Source organism: Festucalex cinctus, chromosome 4, assembly GCF_051991245.1.
Source record: "Festucalex cinctus isolate MCC-2025b chromosome 4, RoL_Fcin_1.0, whole genome shotgun sequence".
Taxonomy (NCBI): domain Eukaryota; kingdom Metazoa; phylum Chordata; class Actinopteri; order Syngnathiformes; family Syngnathidae; genus Festucalex; species Festucalex cinctus.
Window position 1 is genome coordinate 30616854 of NC_135414.1, and position 22138 is coordinate 30638991.

The following is a 22138-nucleotide window of genomic DNA, read 5'->3' on the forward strand; positions in this document are numbered from 1 at the left end:
GTGTTGGGGTGTTTTGTTCAACTTGACATGACAGTAAGGCAAGCAAATAGGCAGCTTTATTTTTATAGCACTTTTCATACACAAGGCAACTCGATGTGCTTCAAACAAACAAAAACACAACACACAAAAGCATTTCAAAACTCACCAGCTAACGACACTAAGCAAAGGAGAACAAAAATGTACACTGGCAACATGAAAAACGAAATCATTTAAAAGTAAAGTGTAAAAAAAGATTACGAAAAAGACTACTATGAAAAATACATTTTAAATAAAGTTTTAAAACCCTTAAATTAATCATAGGTGTGTGTTAATATTCACAGTTGAGGCTGACTTGACTTCTGTTGGTAGTTTATTCCGTTTGCGTGCAGCTTTACAGATAAATGCTGCTTCACCATGTTTGGTTTGAACTCTGGACTCCACTAATGGGGTACCGCACAAATGCTATTTTTAGACCGCAAGGACACGTGACTTCAGCAGCTTGAACCGGAAGGGAGTCAAAATACAAGCACGCTCATAGACGAGGCATGCTGGTATTGCTTTTTTGACCCCCTGCTAGCCTGATGAATATTAATTCTGGTGACGTATATCTTGCGGTACCCCGTTGACCCGACAGTGCAGTCCTCGAAATTCTTCTGCGTTTGTATTAAATCATCATTCAATGTGAAATAATTCTGATTGCGTATCTCTGGTCAACTGTTTACATGTGACACGACCGACGATCACCTGCCGTTTACATACTCCACTAATCTGATGTGTTTTTAAGTGAGATCTCAATTACCCCTTCCTAGTAAATGTTTTCTAACAAACTGAGGAGGTAGGTTTTCCCTTCGTGTGTGTTATTCTGTGCTTTGTTAACCTTCTCTTGATTGTAAACCCTTTGCCACAATCAGAGCAGGTAAAAGGTTTTTCTCCAGTGTGTCTTCTTAAGTGAATTCTTAAACCCCGCATTCTTGAGAACTTTTCCCCACAAATTGAGCAGGCAAAAGGTTTTTCTCCAGTATGTGTTCTTGTGTGAACCATTAAACCAGATTTTTGAGCAAATCTGCTCCCACAAATTGAGCAGGCAAAAGGTTTTTCTCCAGTATGTGTTCTTGTGTGAACCATTAAACCTGCTTTTTGAGCAAATCTGCTCCCACAAACTGAGCAGGCAAATCGTTTCTCTCCCGTGTGTGTTAGTGTGTGCTGTCTTAGAGCCCTCTTGCAATGGAATCTTTTATCACAATCTGAGCAGGCAATAGGTTTTTCTCCAGTGTGTCTTCGTGTGTGCCGTCTTAGGTCCGTCTTGTCAGAGAATCTTTTATCACAATCTGAGCAGGCAAAAGGTTTTTCTCCCGTGTGTGTTCTTGTGTGAACCGTTAAAGTGACTTTTTGAATGAATCTTCTCCCACAAACTGAGCAGGCAAAAGGTTTTTCCCCAGTATGCGTTTTTGTGTGTCTCTTCAAGGAGTAATTATTGTAAAAGGTTTTGTCACACTGAGAACATTTCACACGTTTGTTGTCAGTGTGACATGTCACATCACCTTTTGAGTGTTCTTCGTCATCGTCAGAAGACTGTGATGTGATGTCACCACCTGAAAGTGGCGGTATGAGGCCGTCTGATTGTGATCCTCCATCGTGCTCTCCATCACCTTCTTCCCTCTTTACACCGACACCAGTCCATGCAAACTTGGTGATTGCATCCTCCTGCTCTTCTTCTTTAATGTGCGAAGGCTCTGGGTCCTCCTCCTCTTTAATTTGGGCACAAAATGGCTCCTGCTGCTCTGGACCAAGAGCATCATGTTTGAGGTCTGCAGGATACAAGAAACGGAAAGTCAAGTTTTGTTCAGTCACCAGCCTATAAGGAGACTAAGCAGTTGCTTAGAGCCTCATGGCCACTAGGGGTCGCCCCCAATCCGAAAAATCCCGTTGGAGTTGTTGAGCATAGATTGGAATTGGGACTAACATCTGATTATCATTCCCATTTCAGTATTTTCGTACTTTTTTTTATGAATATTTTTCCATAAAGTACAGTATCGGCCATGTCTGGACAGTCACTGGCGCAGAATTTGTACTTGTATTTCTCGCGCTATTCCCGGCAAAACGAGCGGTGGCGAGTTGTCGGTCACGACAAAATAACCACTTCAACGTGAGAACGAGAAGGGAACAAACAAACCTGCTCTGTGTAACACAACTCGAGGCTGCTTGCAAAGCGCGTCCAGTAGGTGGCGTTGTGGCTTGACGTCCTCTTTTGTTCCACAAAGCTCCTCCTTGTACTCTGCCGTCTTCCTTGCAAACATTTTCACGCGACGATCACAACACTTTGGACTCACTTGGTCGCTTCTGCGATGTGTTTCGATCTCACGTTTCTCTTTGTTAGCAGTGAGGCGAGCAAGCTAAGCTAAGTTAGCCAGGGAAGCTTCAACGTCCACCCAGACGAGTTCACCCGGACACGAAGATGTCATTTATGAGGTTCTCGGCCAGTTAAATAGAAACGGACGTACTGCGCCGGAGCTTTAATACGTTCAGTACTATTTCATAAGGAATATATTTCGTGACGCCCGCGACGTATCCAAACTACTACAGGCGGCGCCTACAAAAATGTGTAGTGCGCATGCGTCCTTTTTTTAAAAGCGTTTTTATAACAGTTTGCCAAACAATTACGTCCATTACCGCCACCTACTGGTATAAAGTGCCCAAGTTATGCCCAACAACCCAATTCCCCAAGTGATAATTAAAACAAAAACTTCGATCTTTTTCGAAGTAACTTAGGCCACTACTGTAAAAGGAGTAGAAGCGAGTACATGAATTCTGTTGCCGATGGATCACGTTTTTTGAAAATGAAAGGAACGCATGATGTGAATGTGTGTATGAATGTGCTAATCAGACTGAAAATAGAATGTAACTCGCAATATATCTGATAATATTTATGTGCTAAGCGTATATGCATCAATGCTTGCAACGTTAATATAATCCAAACTATTGCAAGCTTTGTTCTACTGTTTTCAGACTATGATTAGCACACGCTTACTGTGCACGGATATACCAACCAAATGGGACGAAGACGTGCTGGTGCAAATCTTCCTGCCTTAACAGAATTATCTCCAGTGTGTGTTGGGGTGTTTTGTTAAACTTGACATGACAGTAAGGCAAGCAAAGGAAGCTTTATTTTTATAGCACTTTTCATAGTTTTTGTTTTTTTTAACCGTTGACTCTATACAGTCACAGGAGTGCCAAAATTAGGAAATACAAATGCAATCCATAAGAGAAAATCAATCAATAAAATCGAACATTTACAAAAGCAGTTATATAAAGACAATCAATAAAAGAGAACATTTACAAATACAGACATACAATGGCATTCAATAAAAGAACATTTATTTTTATTAATGTGCCAAAATTAATAGAAAATACAAACACAATCCATAAAAGAGAACATTTACAAAAGCAGTCATACAAAGAGAATCCATACTCAATCATAAGTTCTTCAATGTGAAATAATTCTGATTGCATATCTCTGGTCAACTGTTTACATGTGACACGACCGACGATCACCTGCCGTTTGCATACTCCGCTAATCTGGTGTGTTTTTAACTCATTCACTGCCATTGACGGAAAAAGGTGTCAAATGATGCAATTTTTTTGCTGGTCTGGCAATGAATGTGTTAAGGGAGATCTTAATTGCCCCTTTGTAGTAAATGTTCTCTAACAAACAGAGGAGGTAGGTTTTCCCCTAGTGTGTATTCTTCGGTGCTTCGTTAACATTCTCTTGATTGGAAACCCTTTTCCACAATCATTGCAGGTAAAAGGTCTTTCTCCGGTGTGTATTGCTAAGTGAACTGTTAAATCCCCCGTTCTTGAGAACCTTTTCCCACAAGTTGAGCAGGCAAAAGGTTTTTCTCCAGTGTGTGTTCTTGTGTGAACCGTTAAACCTGCTTTTTGAGTGAATCTTCTCCCACAAACTGAGCAGGCAAAAGGTTTTTCTACTGCGTGGGTTCTTGTGTGAACCGTTAAAGTGACTTTCTGAGTGAATCTTCTCCCACAAACTAAGCAGGCAAAAGGTTTTTCTCCAGTGTGTGTTCTTGTGTGAGACGTTAAAGTGACTTTTTGAGCGAATCTTCTCCCACAGACTGAGCAGGCAAAAGGTTTTTCTCCAGTGTGTGTGAGTGTGTGCCGTGTTAGAGCCCTCTTGTAATGGAATCTTTTATCACAATCTGAACAGGCAAAAGGTTTGTCTCTAGTGTGTGTTTGTGTGTGCCAGCTTAGGTTCCTCTTATCATGGAATCTTTTATCACAATCTGAGCAGGCAAAAGATTTTTCTCCAGTGTGTGTTTTTGTGTGCCGTTTTAGGTTCCTCTTGTCATGGAATCTTTTATCACAATCTGAGCAGGCAAAGGGTTTTTCTCCAGTGTGTGTTTGTGTGTGCCGTCTTAGGTCCCTCTTGTCATGGAATCTTTTATCACAATCTGAGCAGGCAAATGGTTTTTCCCCAGTGTCTAATCTTGTGTTCCTTGTGGACTGTCCCTTCCTGGAGAATATGTTACCACAAACTAAGCCAGAATTTGTTTCCACTATAGTGTGCATGTTTAAGTGAGCTCTTAAATACGACATTTTTGAGAACCTTTTCCCACAAACTGAGCAGGCAAAAAGTTTTTCTCCAGTGTGTGTTCTTGTGTGAGCCATTAAAGTGTATTTTTGAGCGAATCTTCCCCCACAAACTGAGCAGGCAAAAGGTTTTTCCCCAGTGTGTGTTCTTGTGTGTCTCTTCCAGGAGTACTTGTTGGCAAAAGTTTTGCCACACTGAGAACATTTCACACGTTTGTCGTCAGTGTGACATGTCATATCACCTTCAGAGTGTTCTTCATCATCGTCAGAAGACTGTGATGTGATGTCGTCACCATCTGAAAGTGGCGGTATGAGGCCGTCTGATTGTGATCCTCCATCGTGCTCTCCATCACTTTCTTCACTCTTCACACTGGCACCAGTCAATGCAAACTTGATGTCATCCTCTTGCGCTTCTTTAATGTGAGGAGGCTCTGGGTCCTCCTCCTCTTTAATTTGGGCGGATTCTGGATCCTCCTCTTTAATTTGGGCACAATCTGGCTCCTGCTGCTCAGGACCAAGATTATCGTCATTGAGGACTGCAGGACACAAGAAAACAAAAGTTTTTTTTTATATATATATGTGTAATATTCTCATGAACTGAGGGTGATGAATCCTCCCACAGTTTTCTTAACTTTATTTGTTCAGGAAAGCTGTGGAAGCTTATCTTCCTCACGTCATTTTATACCAGTGGGGTCCAAACTCAGTCCTCGAGGGCCGGCGTCCTGCAGGTTTTGGATGTGTCCTTGCTCCAACGCACCTGTCTCCAATCAACAGGATCATTATCCGGCTTATGCAGAGCTTGCTGATGAGGCCCAGGTGTTTTGGAGCAAGGACACATCCAAAACCCGCAGGACGCAGGCCCTCCAAGACTGAGTTTGGACACCACTGTTTGATTTGATTTTGATTTGGTTTATTAAACATATAAACATACAAACAAACACACCTTTGCTTAATATTTGTTCTTTTTTTTTTTTTTGTAGACACTTTGTACCCCTTATCTCATAAAGACGCCGTCTAATTTCAAACAACGTCTGAGTACTGTGGCAGGGTAGATTGTTGTGTAACTAAACTAAACTAAACTTTGTACATTATTTGTTTTATATCCTTTGACATCCCAAAGCCGCGCCGTGTGGCATTTTGGCTCCTTTTCAGTGATTCTAGAATCGTTCGCAATTGTTTTGCTACATTCACTGTGTACCAGACACATTCACCGGCGCAAAATTTATACTTGTAGTTCTCTCGCGATTTCCGGCAAAACAACGCGAGCTGGCACGTTGCCGGTCACGGTAAAATAACCACTTCAAAGTGAAGGAAACAAACCTGCTCTGTGTAACACAACTCGAGGCTGCTTGCAAAGCGCGTCCAGTAGGTGACGTTGTGGCTTGACGTCCTCTTTTGTTCCACAAAGTTCCTCCTTGTGATCTGCTGTCTTCCTTGCTAACATTTTCACGCGATGGTCGCTTCTTAGTGATGTGTTGCTAACACACGTCGTCTCTTTGTTAGCTGCGACCAAGTTAAGCTAAGTTAGCCAGAGAAGCTTCAACGTGCAGCAGGACGCAATAAATTCATTTATGATGTTCTACTCCAGTTAAATAGAAATGTACGTACTGTGTCGAAGCTTTAGTGCGTACAGCACAATTTCAGGAGGAATTATTTAGTGAAACGCGTGTCCAAGCTATGATCGGCGACCTCGACCAAATCTGCAGTGCGCAAACTGCGCATGCCCCTTCTTCTTCTTCTTCTTCTTCTTCTTCTTCTTCTTCTTCTTCTTCTTCTTCTTCTTCTTCTTCTTCTTCTTCTTCTTCTTCTTCTTCTTCTTCTTCTTCTTCTTCTTCTTCTTCTTCTTCTTCTTCTTCTTCGTCTTCTTTTTGTCGAGTTTTATGGCGGGTTGTAAACATTTACGTGCATCACTGCCATCTACTGGTCTGGTATATAGTGCAAACAAGTTCAATAACAAGTTAAATTTATCAACCCAATTCCCCAAATTATAATTAAAATTAAAACAAAAAGCTGATATCTTCTTCAAAGTAGCTTATGCCACTGCTGTTGTTGTCAACAGTGTGTGGATTTGATCTGCTATAACTTTTTGACCATGTTTTGTTGCATGTTGCCCCAACTAACGAGTTCAAGCATTTCTTTTTTCATCACATCAAATATTCGTTGAAACAAAAAATAATTGTAGTAATTTCTGCTAGTGTTGAGTCCAATGTTTTTGTATGAATATATTTTATTGTGATTTTAGTGTGATTCTCTTTAATTATTGAAATTACTATTATTTAAAGCTGTTTAAAAAAAAAAAAAAGTTGCAAGCAAAAGATGGTTGACATGCTGCGCATGCGCAGCCAATAGTGTGGCGGCGACGATATCGTGGTTGTCTTTGACATGCGCGTCACTAAAATCTTCTCGAATTACGACTGAACGAACTAAAGCTACGACACACAATGTGCGTCTCCATTTTAACGGACTAAAACAGAACAGTTCAAATCTTCGTGTCTGGAAAAACGTATGTGGGTGCACGTCAAAGCTAACTTAGCTTAGCTTGCTAGCCGCTAACAAAGAGGACACGTTAGCAACACGCTGCTAAGAACAGAAGAGATCAAGTTGAAGATTTGCGATTGTGGCGTGAAAATGTGTGCAAGAAAGACAGCAGAGTACAAGGAGGAACTTTGTGGAGCAAAAGAGGACCTCGAGCCACAACGTCAACCCCCGGACGCGGTTTGCAAGCAGCCTCGAGTTGTGTTACTCAGAGCAGGTCTGTTGACTGTTATTAAAAAAAAAAAAAAATCCTACGTTTATTTTTGTAATGGAGTATTTATGACCGTTTCGTTATGATGTTAGATTTATGCACGAAAGCAAGTAACAATAGAAGGCCAAAAAATAATAACAATAGAAATAAAATAGCAACAAAACATAATAGCAAGCCCTCCATAGTGATCAACGTCAACAATGGTTCCGCTGCCTGGACCACAAACAGACAGAACTGCGCACAAGATTAATCAAAACATTGATGAAGGCCTACACATAAATCTAAAGACCAAATTCCGAAGAGCAGTGGAGCAGGTAGTAGGTTACGCTTGCCAACATTTGACATTGCAGCATCCTTGTGATGTGCAGCGTGAGTTTTCTGATGCCTTCTTGCTTGTCACCAGTTTTTATCTTGGTTGAAGATATTTCACTTTTAATCCAATTTAATCCAGTTCATCTTCTGTTATCTTTTAAATATTGCCAATAATGTCAAAACATTTTAAAAGCAATAAATACACAACGTCAAAGTCACAACATGAGACTTGACTGAGAAAAGCTTGACTTGTTTTCGTCTGTCCTGCAGACCCAAATGAAGATGACCTTTGTCCTGAGGATCAGGAGCCAGGGTGCACACTAATTAAAGAGGAGGAGGAGCCAGAGTCTGTTCAAGTTAAAGAGGAGGAGGAAGAAATGCCTCCTCATATTAAAGAAGAAGCGCAGGAGGATGACATCACCAAGTTTCCATTGATGGTTGTCACTGTGAAGAGTGAAGAAAGTGATGGAGGGTCACAAACAGACGACCTCATACCGCCGCTTTCAGATGGTGATGACGTGACATCACAACTTTCTGACAGCGACGACGACGATGATAATAGTGATGATGATGATGATGAGCACTTGAAAAGTCACACTGACAACACACGTGTGAAATGTTCTCTGTGTGACAAAACATTCGTCAACAGGTCATCCTTAAAAAGACACACAAGAACACACACTGGAGAAAAACCTTTTGCCTGCTCGGACTGTGGTAAACGATTCTCCAGGAAGGTCAATTTGACGAGCCACACAAGGAAACACACTGGGGAAAAACCATTTGCCTGTTCAGTTTGTGGGAAAAGATATTCTCTAAAGGACAGCTTAATAAGTCACGCAAGAACACACACTCGGGAAAAGCCTTTTGCCTGCTCGGATTGTGGTAAAGGATTTTCGACAAAGGGCGAGTTAACCGTTCACACAAGAACCCACACTGGAGAAAAACCTTTTGCATGTTCCGTTTGTGATAAAACATTTTCACTGAAAGAAAGCTTAATAAGACACGCAAGAACGCACACTGGGGAAAAACCTTTTGCTTGCTCAGTTTGTGGGAAATGTTTCTCTCGAAAGGGGCATTTAAGAGATCACTTCAAAACACACAGTGGGGTAAAACCTTTTTCCTGCTTAATTTGTGTCAAAAGATTCTCTTCAAAGACAGATTTGAAACGACACACAAGAAGACACACTGGAGAAAAACCTTTTGTTTGCTCAGTTTGTGGCACTACATTTTCTGTCAAGGCAAGTTTAACGATGCACACAAGAACGCACACTGGTGAGAAACCGTTTGCCTGCTCAGATTGCGGTAAAAGATTTTCTATAAAGGGAGGTTTAACAAGGCACAGAAAAACACACACTGGGGAAAAACCATTTACCTGTTCAGTTTGTGGTAAAGGGTTTTCGACAAAGGAAGAGTTAAAAATACACACAAGAACACACACTGGTGAGAAACCGTTTGAATGTTCCTTTTGTGGGACAAGATTCAGACAAAAGCAACATTTGAAAGCACACAGAAGAAGACACACTGGAGACAAACCTTTTGCCTGCTCAGTTTTTGCTCAAACTTCCTCAATCAAGGAAGATTGAACAAGACACATGAGAACACATGCTGAAGAAAAAGCGTTTTGCCTGCTCGATTTGCGGCCAAAGCGTTTCTGCGAAGTCAAGTTAAAAAAAAAAAACAACAACAAAAAAAACACCAACCCACGCTATAGAGAGAATTTGTTCAGTTGCAGAGTGTGTGATCAGAAATGTTCTGGTATGGCTCACGTTGAGAGTACTTGTAAGAACCACTGTGATCACTGTAGTGTCAAAATAAACGGAATAAACTGCAGCTGTGTTGAGAATCACTTGACTCCTTCCCTACTTTCACAGGAACTAAATACTCGATGGGTGGAAAAAGAATGAAAAGAAAAAAAAATGAATTTTTGGCAATAAGGAAAATAGGATTTTTAGTAAAACCTTGGAGTCAATGTCTTTACAAATTCGATTTAGATATGTCTTTCATCCGTCATATCAAATCAATTACTAAAACTCGGAAGTTTGCATGCTCAACGCATACCAGGAAGAAGCTCATTCATGCTTTTATATCTAGCAGACTTGATTATTGTAACACTTCTTCTTCTGACTTGACGTCTTCAAAAGAATATCAAACAGCTGCAGCTCTAAATGCTGCAGCTTGGATTCTGACCAGAAACCCTCAAAAGTTATATAAAGCAATCGACAAAGTGATCTCAACATGAAAAACTACACTTTCTCCCCCCAATGCCTGTGATTGAGGTCTTTTAATGACTTTGTAGAATCTGTTTTCCAAAGCAATTTTTCACTCACTGTACACCTTCAGTAATTTTAGTAATCTACCATTTCTTTCGTTGCTTTGTTTTGATATGTCTTTAGTTTCTTTAAATGTTGTACTTTAATTATGGGAAGCACTTCGAGTCAACTTGTGTATGAAATGCGCTTTTTAAATAAAGATTCCTGCTTTGCTTTGCCTTCAGGCATGAACCATCCTAAGACAAAGCACTTTTTTGGACTACACAGAAATTAACGATCACGTGTTCCGATTTAGTCACGCGGTGCTCCAAGAACCGAAGACAAAATTAGCAAATGTCTTGTAAATGTGGCACTTAAATATATTGTCCAAGTGTTGTTGCCGTAGTTTGCTATCTAAAATGGTCGACATGTCGCGCATGCGCACTGCAAAACGTGGAGTCCTAGCTTGGACACGCGCTCACTTCATAAGTTTTCCTAAATTAATACTGAGCGTACTAAAGCCTCGATACCGTACGTCCATTTTTTTTTCGTATCATAATATCAACATCATAAAGAATGTGCCCAGATAAACTCGTCTGGGTGCACGTTGAAGCTTTTCAGACTAAGCCAAGCTACCTGATCGCCACTAAGAGAGAACGTAGTCAGCAACACTGCACTTGGAATAGATCGAGCGAGTGCAAAATTGTGATTGTTACCTGAAAATGTGTGCAAGAAAGACAGCAGAGTACAAAGAGGAACTTTGTGGAACAGAGGACGTCAAGCCACAAGTTGCGTTCGACAGCGCAGGTTTGTTCTCTTTCTCACTTGTTAGTGGCTGCGTTATAATACTGTTTAGTGGACTTGCATTACATTTACGAAAACATTAACATCCATTATAGTGTACCAGGTGGATCTGATGGTGCCCTCTCATGATTATCTTGCGTCATGTCAGAAAAAAAATCTCTTTATTTTCATTGAACATTTTTATTCCAATTCTTGTTTTTTGGACTGCATGCAATTATGTGTGTGTCGATTCTCAGCCATCGAAGTCATAGTTGTGAGGTTAAGCACACCAAATTGGCCTTTGACTTCAAGTCGTGATGCAAAGTGTCCTCTTTGGTATGAGACCACCTTAGGGTCATACAAATAAATTTATTGTTAGTGAGGCCACGTGTTTTGAAAATGGAATGCATGTAACACTAATACACCAAGAATTTTGGGGGGGTTGATGTTCCCTTTAATATTATAGGCTTTTTTTCGGTTCATCTTCCATTATCTTAAAAAAAAAAAAAAAAAAGCCTAAACACAAGTCATGAGCAAAAGAGCAACGTTTGACTTTAATTATCTGCGTTTGTTTCCTTGTGAGCTACAGACCTCAATGAAGACGATCTTGGTCCTGAGCAGCAGGAGTCGGAGTCTGCCCAAATTAAAGAAGAGGAGGACCAAGAGTCTCCTCACATAAAAGAAGAAGAGCAGGAGGACGCCGTCACCAAGTCTCCATTGACTATTGTCAGTGTGAAGAGTGAAGAAAGTGATGGTGAGCGCGACGGAGGGTCGCAATCAGACAGCCTCTTGGCTCCCCTTTCCGAAGGTGACGACATGTCGTCACGCTCTGCTGACGATGACGATGAGGATGGTGACGAACACTCTTCTGGTGATATGACGCGTCACATCGACAACAGCAACAAACGAGTGAAATGTTGTCATTGTGACAAAACTTTTGCCAGCAAGTCATCCCTCATAATACACACAAGAACACACACCGGAGAAAAACCTTTTGAGTGCTCAGTTTGTGGTAAAAGCTTCACCCATAAGGGACATTTAAAAATTCACACGAGAACGCACACTGGGGAAAAACCTTTTGTCTGCTCAGATTGTGGTAAAGCATTTTCTGTAAAGACAAGTTTAACGCTGCACACGAGAACACACACCGGGGAGAAACCTTTTGTCTGCTTAGCTTGCGGTAAACGATTCATCGATAAGGGACATTTAACAACGCACACAAGAACACATACGGAAGAAAAACCCTTTGCCTGTTCGGTATGTGGTAAAGGGTTTTCTATAAAAGGAGAATTAAAAATACACACGCGAACACACACTGGGGAGAAACCCTTTCCCTGCGCAGTTTGCGGTACAAAATTCAGACAGAAGGGACATTTAAAAGCACACAGAAGAACACACACTGGAGAAAAACCTTTTCCCTGCTCAGCTTGTGGGAAAAGATTCACTCAAAAGAGACTTTTAATAGTGCACACAAGAATGCACACCGGTGAAAATCCTTTTGCTTGCTCGGGATGTGAAAAAAGATTCTCCCAAAAGAGGCTTTTAATAGCACACAGACGAATTCACACTGGAGAGAATCCTTTCGCCTGTTCACTTTGTAGTAAAAGTTTTACTCGAAAGGAAGATTTAACGAGGCACACGAGAACACACTCTGGAGAAAAACCTTTTGCGTGTTCAGTTTGTGGTAAAACGTTCGCGAGAAAGGATAGATTGACAAGGCACACAAAAACGCACTCGGGAGAAAAACCTTTTGCCTGCTCAGTTTGTGATAAAACTTTCTCTACAAAGGAAGATTTAACAAGGCACTCGCGAACGCATTCTGGAGAAAAACCTTTTGCCTGTTTGGTTTGCGCTAAAACATTTTCTGCGAAAGGCAATTTAAGTAAGCACACAAAAACGCACTCGGGAGAAAAACCTTTTGCCTGCTTAGTTTGTAGTAAAACGTTCACCGTCAAGAAAAGTTTAACAATGCACACAAGGACGCACACCGGAGAATTTCCTTTTGCCTGCTTAGTTTGCCATAAAAGATTCACTGAAGAAGAACATTTAACAAAACACACAAGAAAACACACTGGAGAAAAATCTTTTTCCTGCCCAGTTTGTAGTCAGAGATTCGATGATCGGGGACATTTAACAACACATACGAGAACACACACTGGGGAAAAACCATTTGCTTGTTCAGTTTGTAGCACACAATTCAGACAGAAGGGACATTTAATAGCACACAGAAAAACACACACTGGGGAAAAACCTTTTCCCTGTTCACTCTGTGCTAAAAGATTCAGCCGCAACTCGGATTTAACGAGGCACACAAAAACACACGGCGGGGAAAAAGCATTCAGTTGCAGTTTATGTGATAAAAGATTCACTCGTAAGGACCAGGTCAAGATACACAAGTGTGCGAGTGGAAAGAGCAGTTGAAAATCGTTCCTGTCCGTCTGAATAATATGGAATCGGCCCTGTCAAGTATCGGCCCGACAGATTTTGTGCGGCAAACGACGAGCCACAACTCGTGACGTCCACAACTTCAACACCCGATATGCTCATTTTGGTTGCATTTCCTCACGTTCCACACTCACCACTGCTCAGTTGTTACAGGATTAAAAAAAGGAAAAAAAAGAAAAACACTTTCGGAACCATTTTTTTCCGTCAAATTCTATTAGAAGTTGCTGTAATAATTTATCAGTGTATCATTTTTATGCAGATGACGACATCATTTGTTGCTGTTCAAACTCAGTTATTTTGCCATTTGAGTTTTTACAAGCTGCTTTCAATGCTATCCAGCATTGTTTGAAAAACCACCAAGATGATGGTTTTCTCATACCAAGGTTCCGCCACAGAACAGCTTAAATATTCAATAATTAGAACCTCCACGGGAAAACATGTATAGCAGCTTTGAGATGACGGGAGAGAAAGTGTGGACTCTCTTTTTTCTTTTCTTTTTTTTTCAGAAATAAAATCTGTTTCTGACAATGTCACCTTTTGTGTATATGTTTTTTTATTTATTTATTCAGTTTTCTTCTCACCTTTGCCGGTATGTCACCAAAGAAGCTTGCTGTACGCATATTGATGAGAAAGCGGGCGGAACTCAAACAGACTTTTCTTCTTCCGGCTCATTTTCAGACACAGTTCGAAACGTTTCCTTTCTGTTTATGTGTGAAACACTCATTTGTTAGGATATAAAATCAAATCTGTATGTATGTGTGTTTTATTATTCGATGCTGTTTCCTGAAATAAATGGAAAATGAATTAGACGTCTACAAACTCCAATATGATATTGGGGCATTGTGTAAAACATAACACAACATAGTTAGCAAATGTTCTGGTTTACACTTTGCAACACATTTATTATTATTTTATTTCATTTTATTTGGGTGATCCAAGAGTTGACGGTCAGAAATGCTTTCATACCGCTCAGACTTGATACATTTAGGGTATTTATATCTAAAATTTTATTAGAAGAAAATATTATAGATGGATGCGTGGTGATTTAAGAAGTCTTTGTTTATGATGCCTGGAAACTGCAGTGGCGCGGGCAGCAAGTGGAACAGCGACATCTGCTGACGCGAGTGTCGACATTGCGCTGGAATGTGAACTTTTGGTACGTTATTAATTTCATGTTTTCATTGTTTTTGCATGGTTGATTTTTACTCCCTGTAAGCAACAGCAGTTTTCATGCAGCGATTTTTTTTTTAAAGTGCTCTCGAAATAAAGTTGAGTTACATTTAAATTTGCTACTATTATTAGCAACGTTTTACATACATCATACATAAATGTAAATGTTGGTCATATATATACACACACAGAAACAAAAAAAATAATAAATTTCTAAATGCATACAATGAGTACAGTATTGAGTTATATGCTTGTGAGTGTGGATGGTTGTTCGTCTCTGTGTGCCCTGCGATTGGCTGGCAACCATTCCAGGGTGTCCCCCTCCTACTGCCCAAAGCCAGCTGAGATGGGCTCCAGCACCCCCCGCGACCCTTGTGAGGAATAAGCGGTCAAGAGAATGGATGGATGGAGTATTGAGTAATGGCAGCGGCACCAAGTCGAATGGAGTCGCTACATATCCCGAGGGAAAGAAAAAAGGCAACCGCAGTTACCGATGCCGTGGCATAAGCGGAAGTGACGTCACTGGTTCCGCGACACATGCCGCTGCCGCTAAATGCGCTAGCTCTTTCTCGAAATACGTATGCACATTGTGTAGACGCCGCATATTTTCCACGAAATATTTTTTTTCTCGAATTTCTACTGATCGAACTAAACCTCGACACAGTTCGTATGTGACTACGTAATGGACTGAAACAGAACAAATTACATCTTCGTGTGCGGATAAACTCGTCAGAGAGCACGCTGACTGTTTTGGCTAATTTATTCGAGCTAGTTAGCTTGCTAGCCACTAACAAGAAAACGAGTTTTTCCAGCAACACATCAAAGAAGAAGCTAAGATAAGAAGCTAAGAAGAGATCGAGCGACCTTAAAGTGTTGTGATTGTCGCGTGAAAATGTATCCAAGAAAGATACCGGAGTCCAAGGAGGAACTTTGTGGAACAAAAGACGACATCAGGCCACAGCGTCATCGGTTGGACCCTCTTTGCAAATTGGAGCCACCACCACGAGTTGCTTTATTACACAGAACAGGTTGGTTCACTTCTTCCTCTCACTCGTTTACCATCTACGTAATATTCTTAAAAATATTCCTGTGTTTATTTACGGTAATCATAGTTAGCATTTTAGGTTACATTTAATTAGACATACATGACAACATCCAATTTTACAGTACTCGGTGGATCTGATGGGCCCAGTATTTCCAACATAATACATCGGGATTAAACCTGGTGGATTAAATTAAACCCCGATCTGCTCTAAATTCGGTAATTCAAACCACAATTAATCTTAAAAGTTCAAAACCAGATTTAGAAATCCAGTCCTGCTTTTAATCCAGATTTGAGCTCAAATTGCGTATTCCAAAATCTAAATCCCAAATCTGGATCAGTTTGATCCTGAAAATAGCATTAGATTAATCCCACTTTGGGGTCGGATTAGACTGTGATCCCCTGTATTAGTTTCACATATACTGATCATCATCAATAAATATCTCTTACTTTTTCATAGAATAGTGTGAAGAGATATTCTTAATAAATAAAACCTTATTACCGGTATGTAGTTTTGTAGTTTTTTTTTTATGTCACTCTGCTTGAGGTTAGACTTTAGTAATCTGTGAGTTTGTCTTTTTGTGTCCTTGTAGACGTCAGTGAAGAAGATCTCCATCCTGAGTGGCAGGACACAGAGTCTCTACAAGTTCAAGAGGAGGAGGAGCCAGAACCTCCTCCGATTAAAGAAGAAGAGCAAGAGGTTGCTATCGCCGAGTTGCCATGGATCACTGTCAATGTGAAGGGTGAAGAAGATGATGGAGAGCACTGCGGCGGATCACAAACAGACGACGACCGCATACCGCCACTTTCAGATGGTGACGGCCTGATGTCGCGGTATTCTGACGAGGACGATGATGATGATGACGATGATGATGAAGAACGCCGGGAAGGTGATATGATGTTTCATAATAACAAGAGACAACTGAAATGTTCTTATTGTGACAAAGTTTTTTTCAGCAAGTCGAGCTTGACCAAGCACTCAAGAAGACACACTGGAGAAAAACCTTACGAATGCGCGTTTTGCGGGAAAGGATTTGTTGTGTCGGGAGATTTAACGAGGCACACGAGAATACACACTGGAGAAAAACCTCTTGCCTGCTCCATTTGTGGGAGAAGATTCATTCAGAGGGGAGATTTAACGAGGCACACCAGAACGCACACTGGGGAAAAACCTTTTGCATGCTTAGAATGCGGGAAAAGTTTCAACGCACGGCGCACTTTAACACTTCACACAAGAACGCACACTGGGGAGAAACCTTATGATTGCTCCATTTGTGGGCAAACGTTTTCTCGGAAGGACAATTTGACAAAGCACACAAGAACACACACCGGGGAAAAACCTTTTGCCTGCGCGGTTTGTGATAAAAGATTCGGTCAAAAGGAACATTTGAATAAACACAAGAAAACACACTGAAGAAAAATCGTTTATTTGCTCAGTTTGTAGTTAAAAAAAACTGAGCCTCTTCTGATGCACATGAACCTTCCTTTCTTTTCCTATCGTGGGAAAAGTTAATTCTAACTAGAAACATCTGACCCCAAAAAGTTTGCATTCCCAAGATCCGGCGCATCCGGATCCAAAAATAAATCCGTCAGAATTTTACTATTGGTAGATTCTCAAGGATTGGTATTTGTATTAAGGTGGATATTAAAAAAAAAAAAAAAAGATTAAAATATGTCTATAAATTGGTAAAGTGAAGTATAAAATCTGAAATACAAATACAAGGAAGTGCATTTTTTTTTTTTTTATTGTCCCACAGCTAATGATTCTAAAATGGCGGGCGCGGCCCAAATTAAAATGGCAGCAGGCAATGCAACCCAGTGGTTAAAAAAGAACAATGCTCTCTGTCAGCAGGGGAAAAAAAGTAAGAAGCATGGCTGTATTCAGACTATACAAGTTATAAATTATACAATATCTTGCGGAAGTATTAGTCCTCCTTTTGAACTTTTTGACCCTTTGCCACATATCATGCTTCAAACACAAAATATATAAAATAGGATTTTTATTTTTTTTTTGTAACGAATCATCACCAACTGGGCACAAACATGATGTCAAATGAAATTGATATGATTGATTTTTATTTATTTATTTTAAAAATATATAGCTGAAAAGTAGGGCATGTGAAGTTATTCACCCCGTGCAGCCAATTGACTCCAGAAGTTCCCCGATGATTTCCGAATGATCTAATGTTAATTAAACGACTGGTGATGATAAAGTGCATCTGTGTTTAAGCTCGTCTCAGTGTAAATACACTTGCTGTGATGGTCTGAACCAATGTTGGGGCGCAAACAATATCGTGAAGACCAAGCGAGACACCAAGCAAGTCCGGGATAAAGTTGTGGAGAGGTTTAAAGCAGGATTAGGATATAAAAAGGACCCCCTGTGATTTTCTACTTCCATCTGCCATCCACTTTTGGGTCCTGACCCATCAGTTGAAAATCACTGTTTTGTTTTGTTTTGTTTTGTTTTGTTTTGTTTTGTTTTGTTTTGTTTTGTTTTGTTTTGTTTTGTTTTGTTTTGTTTTGTTTTGTTTTGTTTTGTTTTGTTTTGTTTTGTTTTGTTCTAACAACATGTAATTGTCAGCAATGATTTTGTGCAGTAAAAAGTTTTGTAGGTTTGCAATTCTACTGCTCACTCGGCACTCATTTTAAACGATGTAAAAAAAATAATTTGTTTTGACTTTGCTGGGTGGAATTTTATTTCTGAAACAAGCTTGTATTTGGTTTTCTTTTCACGGCTTCATTTGTGATGACAAATGATGACATTTGTGTTGGCGAGTTGACAGTTTTCTTTGAATTATAGTTGTCTTATTCAAAAAGGCATAGGCTTGATCATAGATGTCTTTGAACACTCGATGGCTCAAGGCAGCGTCATCGTTGGTCATTTTAGGATAGGCAAAGGTAGATGATTTGTGCCGTTAGATATGTATAACTCTATAGTTCATGATGGATTTAAAAATGAATTGGTTTATTGTAATCTTATCAACATGGCTATGATTCTGGCAGATTTCTTACATTAAAAAAAACACTGCGTAATTGTTTGTCATCTATTGTGTCATACCTAAGATAAAAAAATGAAAATAAATGGAGAACGTGGGAGAGTTGAATCTATCTATCTATCTATCTATCTATCTATCTATCTATCTATCTATCTATCTATCTATCTATCTATCTATCTATCTATCTATCTATCTATCTATCTATCTATCTAATCTATGACGATATCATTTTTTTCCCACATACAGTACAGTATATGTTTCCCACCGCAGTTTGTGAAAAGTATTTTGTCCTAGTGTAGTAGCCGTAGCATGTTATCAAAATGGCCGCTCAGTTGCGCATGCGCACTGTTGATTATGTAGACCTCGCAGATCGCGGCTTGGTCGTGCGCGTCATAATTCTACTAGAATTACTACTGAATAGACTAAAACCTGGACATAGTACGCGCGTCACTATTTCCCTGGACTAAAAACGGAATAAATTCGAACTTCGTGTCATGGCTAAAGTAGCTTAGCCTGTTAGCCGCTAACAAAGAGACACGTGTTAGTAACACATCGCTAAGAAGAGATCAAAGTGTTGTGATTGTGGCGTGAATATGTGTACTACAAAAACAGCAGAGTACAAGGAGGAATTTTGTGGAACAGAAGAGGACATCAAGCCACAACGTGACGAACTGGACGAACTTTGTAAGGTGGAACCTCGAGTTGTCTTGCACAGAGCAGGTTTGTTCACTTCTGCTGCGTTTTCTGCCCCTCATTTGCTTACTAACTGCTTAAAAATATTCCTGCGCTTATTATTATTTCTTAACAAAATGCTTGTTAGCTTTTTATGTTAAATTTAATTTTGACATGATTAACGTCCAATGATGTGTGTACTAGGTGGATCTGATGGTGTCCCCTCATCATTCTGTGGACCCAAGGATGAAGCTCGCCATTGCAGAGGTTTTGGTAGGATTTTCCAGTAATGTAAACGTGGAGATTGACTGCCTGGAAGAGTGCACACAAGTTGATGGGCACACAATGCGCTTTCCGTCACCTACATGTGGATGCACTTCTTCTTTTTTTTTTTTTTTTACTCGCTACTGTCAACTCTGGCTTAAAGCATAGCTGCAGCCTCTGTACAAAGTTCGTCCACACTTTAGTGTAGATTGTTTGGGGAGTTCACTCAACACTGAAAGGAAGATAAAAGCTGGTAGGCGCATTTTCAGTGAAAAAGTCAGTGCTCTGAGTCTTTGTACTCATATGGGCATTGGTGGAGCATGCATGATGTAGAAAAATCTTTAATATTAACACGTTAAACTCCACAATGCCTTTAATAATTTGTGGCGTCATTCCCAAGCCATGAACCATTGCCTCCGTGGCAGTGAATAAGCTGACAAGTATCATTCTCACCTTTACTCGATCGATGGAAAATTGATAGGCGCTTGGTGGGGTGGTTCTCCACAAAACGTCGTGGATGCAAGATTATTTCAAATTGCCCACATCAGCAAAGCGAGATCTTGAAGTTTATCTGCCGCTCTGAGGTCTCCTCCCTCTGCAAATGAAGGAGGCTGCTACGATTGGCCATAAAAACGCTTTTTGTTCCATTCCACAAAAGCGTGCAATGGCGCAAACGGCCATTACGCCCAGATCGATCTACAAAAATACCAAAAGAAAGAAAACGCCACTCATGCGCACAGTTGGATGGCGCTTTGTGCTAGATTTGCGCTTGTCAGTTGTTGTCATGGTAACGGTGCAAGGGTTGAATGAAGGCAACTGGACTGGAGTTTGTCTCATCTATGTGTTCTGCAGATGTCAACGAAGAAAATTTCTACCCTGAGCAGCAAGAGCTCGACTCCCCACGAATTAAAGAGGAGGAGGAGCCGCAGCCTCTTCACATTAAAGAAGAAGATCAGCAGGAGGATGACGTCACCACGTTTCCATTGACTGGCATCAGTGTGAAGAGTGAAGATGCCGGTGGCCTCGTAGCTCCACTTTCAGATGGTGACGGCAGAGCCTCACACTCTTCCGACAATGACGGTGATCAACCCACAAAAGGTGATGTGACGTCGCACGCCGGCAGTAAACGAGTGAAATGCTCTCAGTGTGACAAAACTTATTTCGACAAGTCCACCTTGAGAAGACACGAAAGATTACACAGTGATGTAAAACCTTTTGCTTGCTCAGTTTGCGGCAAACAGTTTGCTATAAAAGGTGATTTGAACAGGCACACGATAATACACTCTGGAATAAAACCTTATGCTTGCTCAGTTTGTGGTAAAACCTTTACGAAAAAGTCACATGTAAACAGCCACACCAAAACGCACACTGGTGAAAAACCTTTTGCCTGCTCAGTTTGTGACAAAAGTTTCTATAGAAAGACACATTTAAAGATACACACAATAAGACACACCGGCGAGAAACCTTTTGTCTGCTCAGTTTGCGGGAAGAAATTCATTACGAAGGACTGTTTGAAACAGCACACTCTAGTACACACGAAAGAAAAACGTCACGCGTGCTTAGTTTGTGGTCTGAAATTTTCTCAACAAAAAAATTTAACAACGCACACGAGAATACATGCTGACCAGAAGCCTTTTGGCTGCTCAGTTTGCGGGCGTAAATTTTACGCAGATCAAGATTTAAAAAGGCACTCAAAATCTCACACAAGGGAAAAACCTCTCGCCTGCTCCGTTTGTGATAAACGCTTTTTTAACCAAAGTGAATTGAAAAAACACACAATCGCACACAGTGGGGAGAAACCTTTTCTCTGCTCAGTTTGTGGTAAATCGTGGCATACAAATAAAGATTTAATCATGCACTCGAGAATTCACACTGGAGAGAAAGCATTTATCTGCTCAGTGTGTGGTCTAACGTTTACTTTCAAGCAAAGTTTATTTCGACATTCAATCACACACAGTGGAGAAAAGCCGTTTGCCTGTTCGGTTTGTGGCAAAACATTTTGTACAAAGATGCGCTTAAAAAATCACACAACAAGACACACTGGGGAAAAACCTTTTGCATGCTCGGTTTGCGCTAAACGGTTTTCTTTCAAAAGCGATTTAAAAAAACACTCAAGAACACACACTGGGGAGAAAGCTTTTGTTTGCTCAGTTTGTGGTGAAACATTTTCCATGAAGGCAACCTTAACAACGCACACAAGAACACACACTGGCTAAAAACCTTTTGCCTTATCATTCATTATATATGTGTATACACACACACATAATGGAGCACATAGATCCAAGGATTCGGAGCACTCAATTAACCTGCCATGCATGTCTTTGGAATGTGGGAGGAGACTGGAGTGCCCGGAGAAGACCCACGCGGGCACGGGGAGAACTCAGCACAAACGTGTAGTTTTTGTTTTGTTTTTTTACTTTTTTTATTTTATTTTTATTTTATTTTTTTGGTGTGTGTAACAAGCTTATTTTTAAAATGTTTCACTATGTGATGTGATGAAATTTGTATTGGCGTTCGGTTGATATTCTTTGAATTAAGATTTTCTTGTTTAAAAAAAAAAAAAAAAGCTTTATTTTGCTGTACAAGTCTGTATTTGCCTTATTTGTATTGACAACTTTGTTTGCTTGTTTGTTATATAACTGATGCTAATGAAATAAAAATAAATCACAAAGATGCTGACATTGGGCAAGTTTTTTTTATTTGTTTTTTTTTTACCAAGTCAAGTTTATTTGTACAGCCCTTTTCACACAAAAGTCTCAAAAGGGCTTCACATGTCCACAGTTGACAAATACAAAAAAAAAAAAAAAATAAAAATCTGTGGTTTTCAAAACATCTCTCGAATCGTCTTCCATTTACAAGATAAGTGCATTTCTCAAAA

The 22138-nt window shown here is 40.2% G+C and overlaps 4 protein-coding genes across 5 annotated transcripts; 3 read left to right on the plus strand and 1 right to left on the minus strand.

Annotated features, from left to right (window-relative positions):
- Positions 1–38: 38 nt before the first annotated feature.
- LOC144017171 (uncharacterized) lies at positions 39–6306 on the minus strand. Its single transcript, XM_077518469.1, has 4 exons — positions 5902–6306; positions 3691–5117; positions 2153–2372; positions 39–1787 (listed from the first exon to the last, which is right to left on the minus strand). Exons 1-4 carry the CDS (start codon positions 6023–6025, stop codon positions 799–801), a joined length of 2760 nt encoding a protein of 919 aa, XP_077374595.1. The 5' UTR covers positions 6026–6306; the 3' UTR covers positions 39–798.
- Positions 6307–6904: 598 nt separating this feature from the next.
- Positions 6905–13788, plus strand: LOC144018103 (uncharacterized). 2 transcript variants are annotated; one of them, XM_077520249.1, is made up of 3 exons: positions 6905–7333; positions 7910–8230; positions 11261–13788. In XM_077520249.1, exons 1-3 carry the CDS (start codon positions 7210–7212, stop codon positions 13090–13092), a joined length of 2277 nt encoding a protein of 758 aa, XP_077376375.1. In that variant the 5' UTR covers positions 6905–7209; the 3' UTR covers positions 13093–13788. The 2 variants fall into 2 exon arrangements, with proteins under 2 accessions (XP_077376375.1, XP_077376374.1); XM_077520248.1 differs by lacking the exons at positions 6905–7333; positions 7910–8230 and adding an exon at positions 10325–10695.
- A 1033-nt stretch (positions 13789–14821) lies between these two features.
- LOC144018108 (uncharacterized) lies at positions 14822–18361 on the plus strand. Its single transcript, XM_077520257.1, has 2 exons — positions 14822–15314; positions 15922–18361. Exons 1-2 carry the CDS (start codon positions 15179–15181, stop codon positions 16740–16742), a joined length of 957 nt encoding a protein of 318 aa, XP_077376383.1. The 5' UTR covers positions 14822–15178; the 3' UTR covers positions 16743–18361.
- Positions 18362–18652: 291 nt separating this feature from the next.
- LOC144018105 (uncharacterized) lies at positions 18653–21933 on the plus strand. Its single transcript, XM_077520252.1, has 3 exons — positions 18653–19044; positions 19201–19269; positions 20113–21933. The coding sequence occupies exons 1-3, from the start codon at positions 18918–18920 to the stop codon at positions 21474–21476; spliced, it is 1560 nt and encodes a 519-aa protein (XP_077376378.1). The 5' UTR covers positions 18653–18917; the 3' UTR covers positions 21477–21933.
- The last annotated feature ends 205 nt before the right edge of the window (positions 21934–22138 follow it).

Excerpts from the sequence above, each read along its gene's own strand:
- LOC144017171 (XM_077518469.1), bottom strand. The coding sequence starts at position 6,025 with ATGTTAGCAAGGAAGACAGCAGATCACAAGGAGGAACTTTGTGGAACA. Across the intron at positions 2,373-3,690 it reads GGGGAAAACCTACCTCCTCT|CTTGCTCGCCTCACTGCTAA; the intron begins GTTTGTTAGAGA and ends AACTTAGCTTAG. Across the intron at positions 1,788-2,152 it reads AGTTGTGTTACACAGAGCAG|ACCTCAAACATGATGCTCTT; the intron begins GTTTGTTTGTTC and ends TGTATCCTGCAG.
- LOC144018103 (XM_077520249.1), top strand. The coding sequence starts at position 7,210 with ATGTGTGCAAGAAAGACAGCAGAGTACAAGGAGGAACTTTGTGGAGCA. Across the intron at positions 7,334-7,909 it reads AGTTGTGTTACTCAGAGCAG|ACCCAAATGAAGATGACCTT; the intron begins GTCTGTTGACTG and ends TCTGTCCTGCAG. Across the intron at positions 8,231-11,260 it reads TGATGATGAGCACTTGAAAA|ACCTCAATGAAGACGATCTT; the intron begins GTCACACTGACA and ends TGTGAGCTACAG.
- LOC144018108 (XM_077520257.1), top strand. The coding sequence starts at position 15,179 with ATGTATCCAAGAAAGATACCGGAGTCCAAGGAGGAACTTTGTGGAACA. Across the intron at positions 15,315-15,921 it reads TGCTTTATTACACAGAACAG|ACGTCAGTGAAGAAGATCTC; the intron begins GTTGGTTCACTT and ends GTGTCCTTGTAG.
- LOC144018105 (XM_077520252.1), top strand. The coding sequence starts at position 18,918 with ATGTGTACTACAAAAACAGCAGAGTACAAGGAGGAATTTTGTGGAACA. Across the intron at positions 19,045-19,200 it reads AGTTGTCTTGCACAGAGCAG|GTGGATCTGATGGTGTCCCC; the intron begins GTTTGTTCACTT and ends TGTGTGTACTAG. Across the intron at positions 19,270-20,112 it reads TCGCCATTGCAGAGGTTTTG|ATGTCAACGAAGAAAATTTC; the intron begins GTAGGATTTTCC and ends TGTGTTCTGCAG.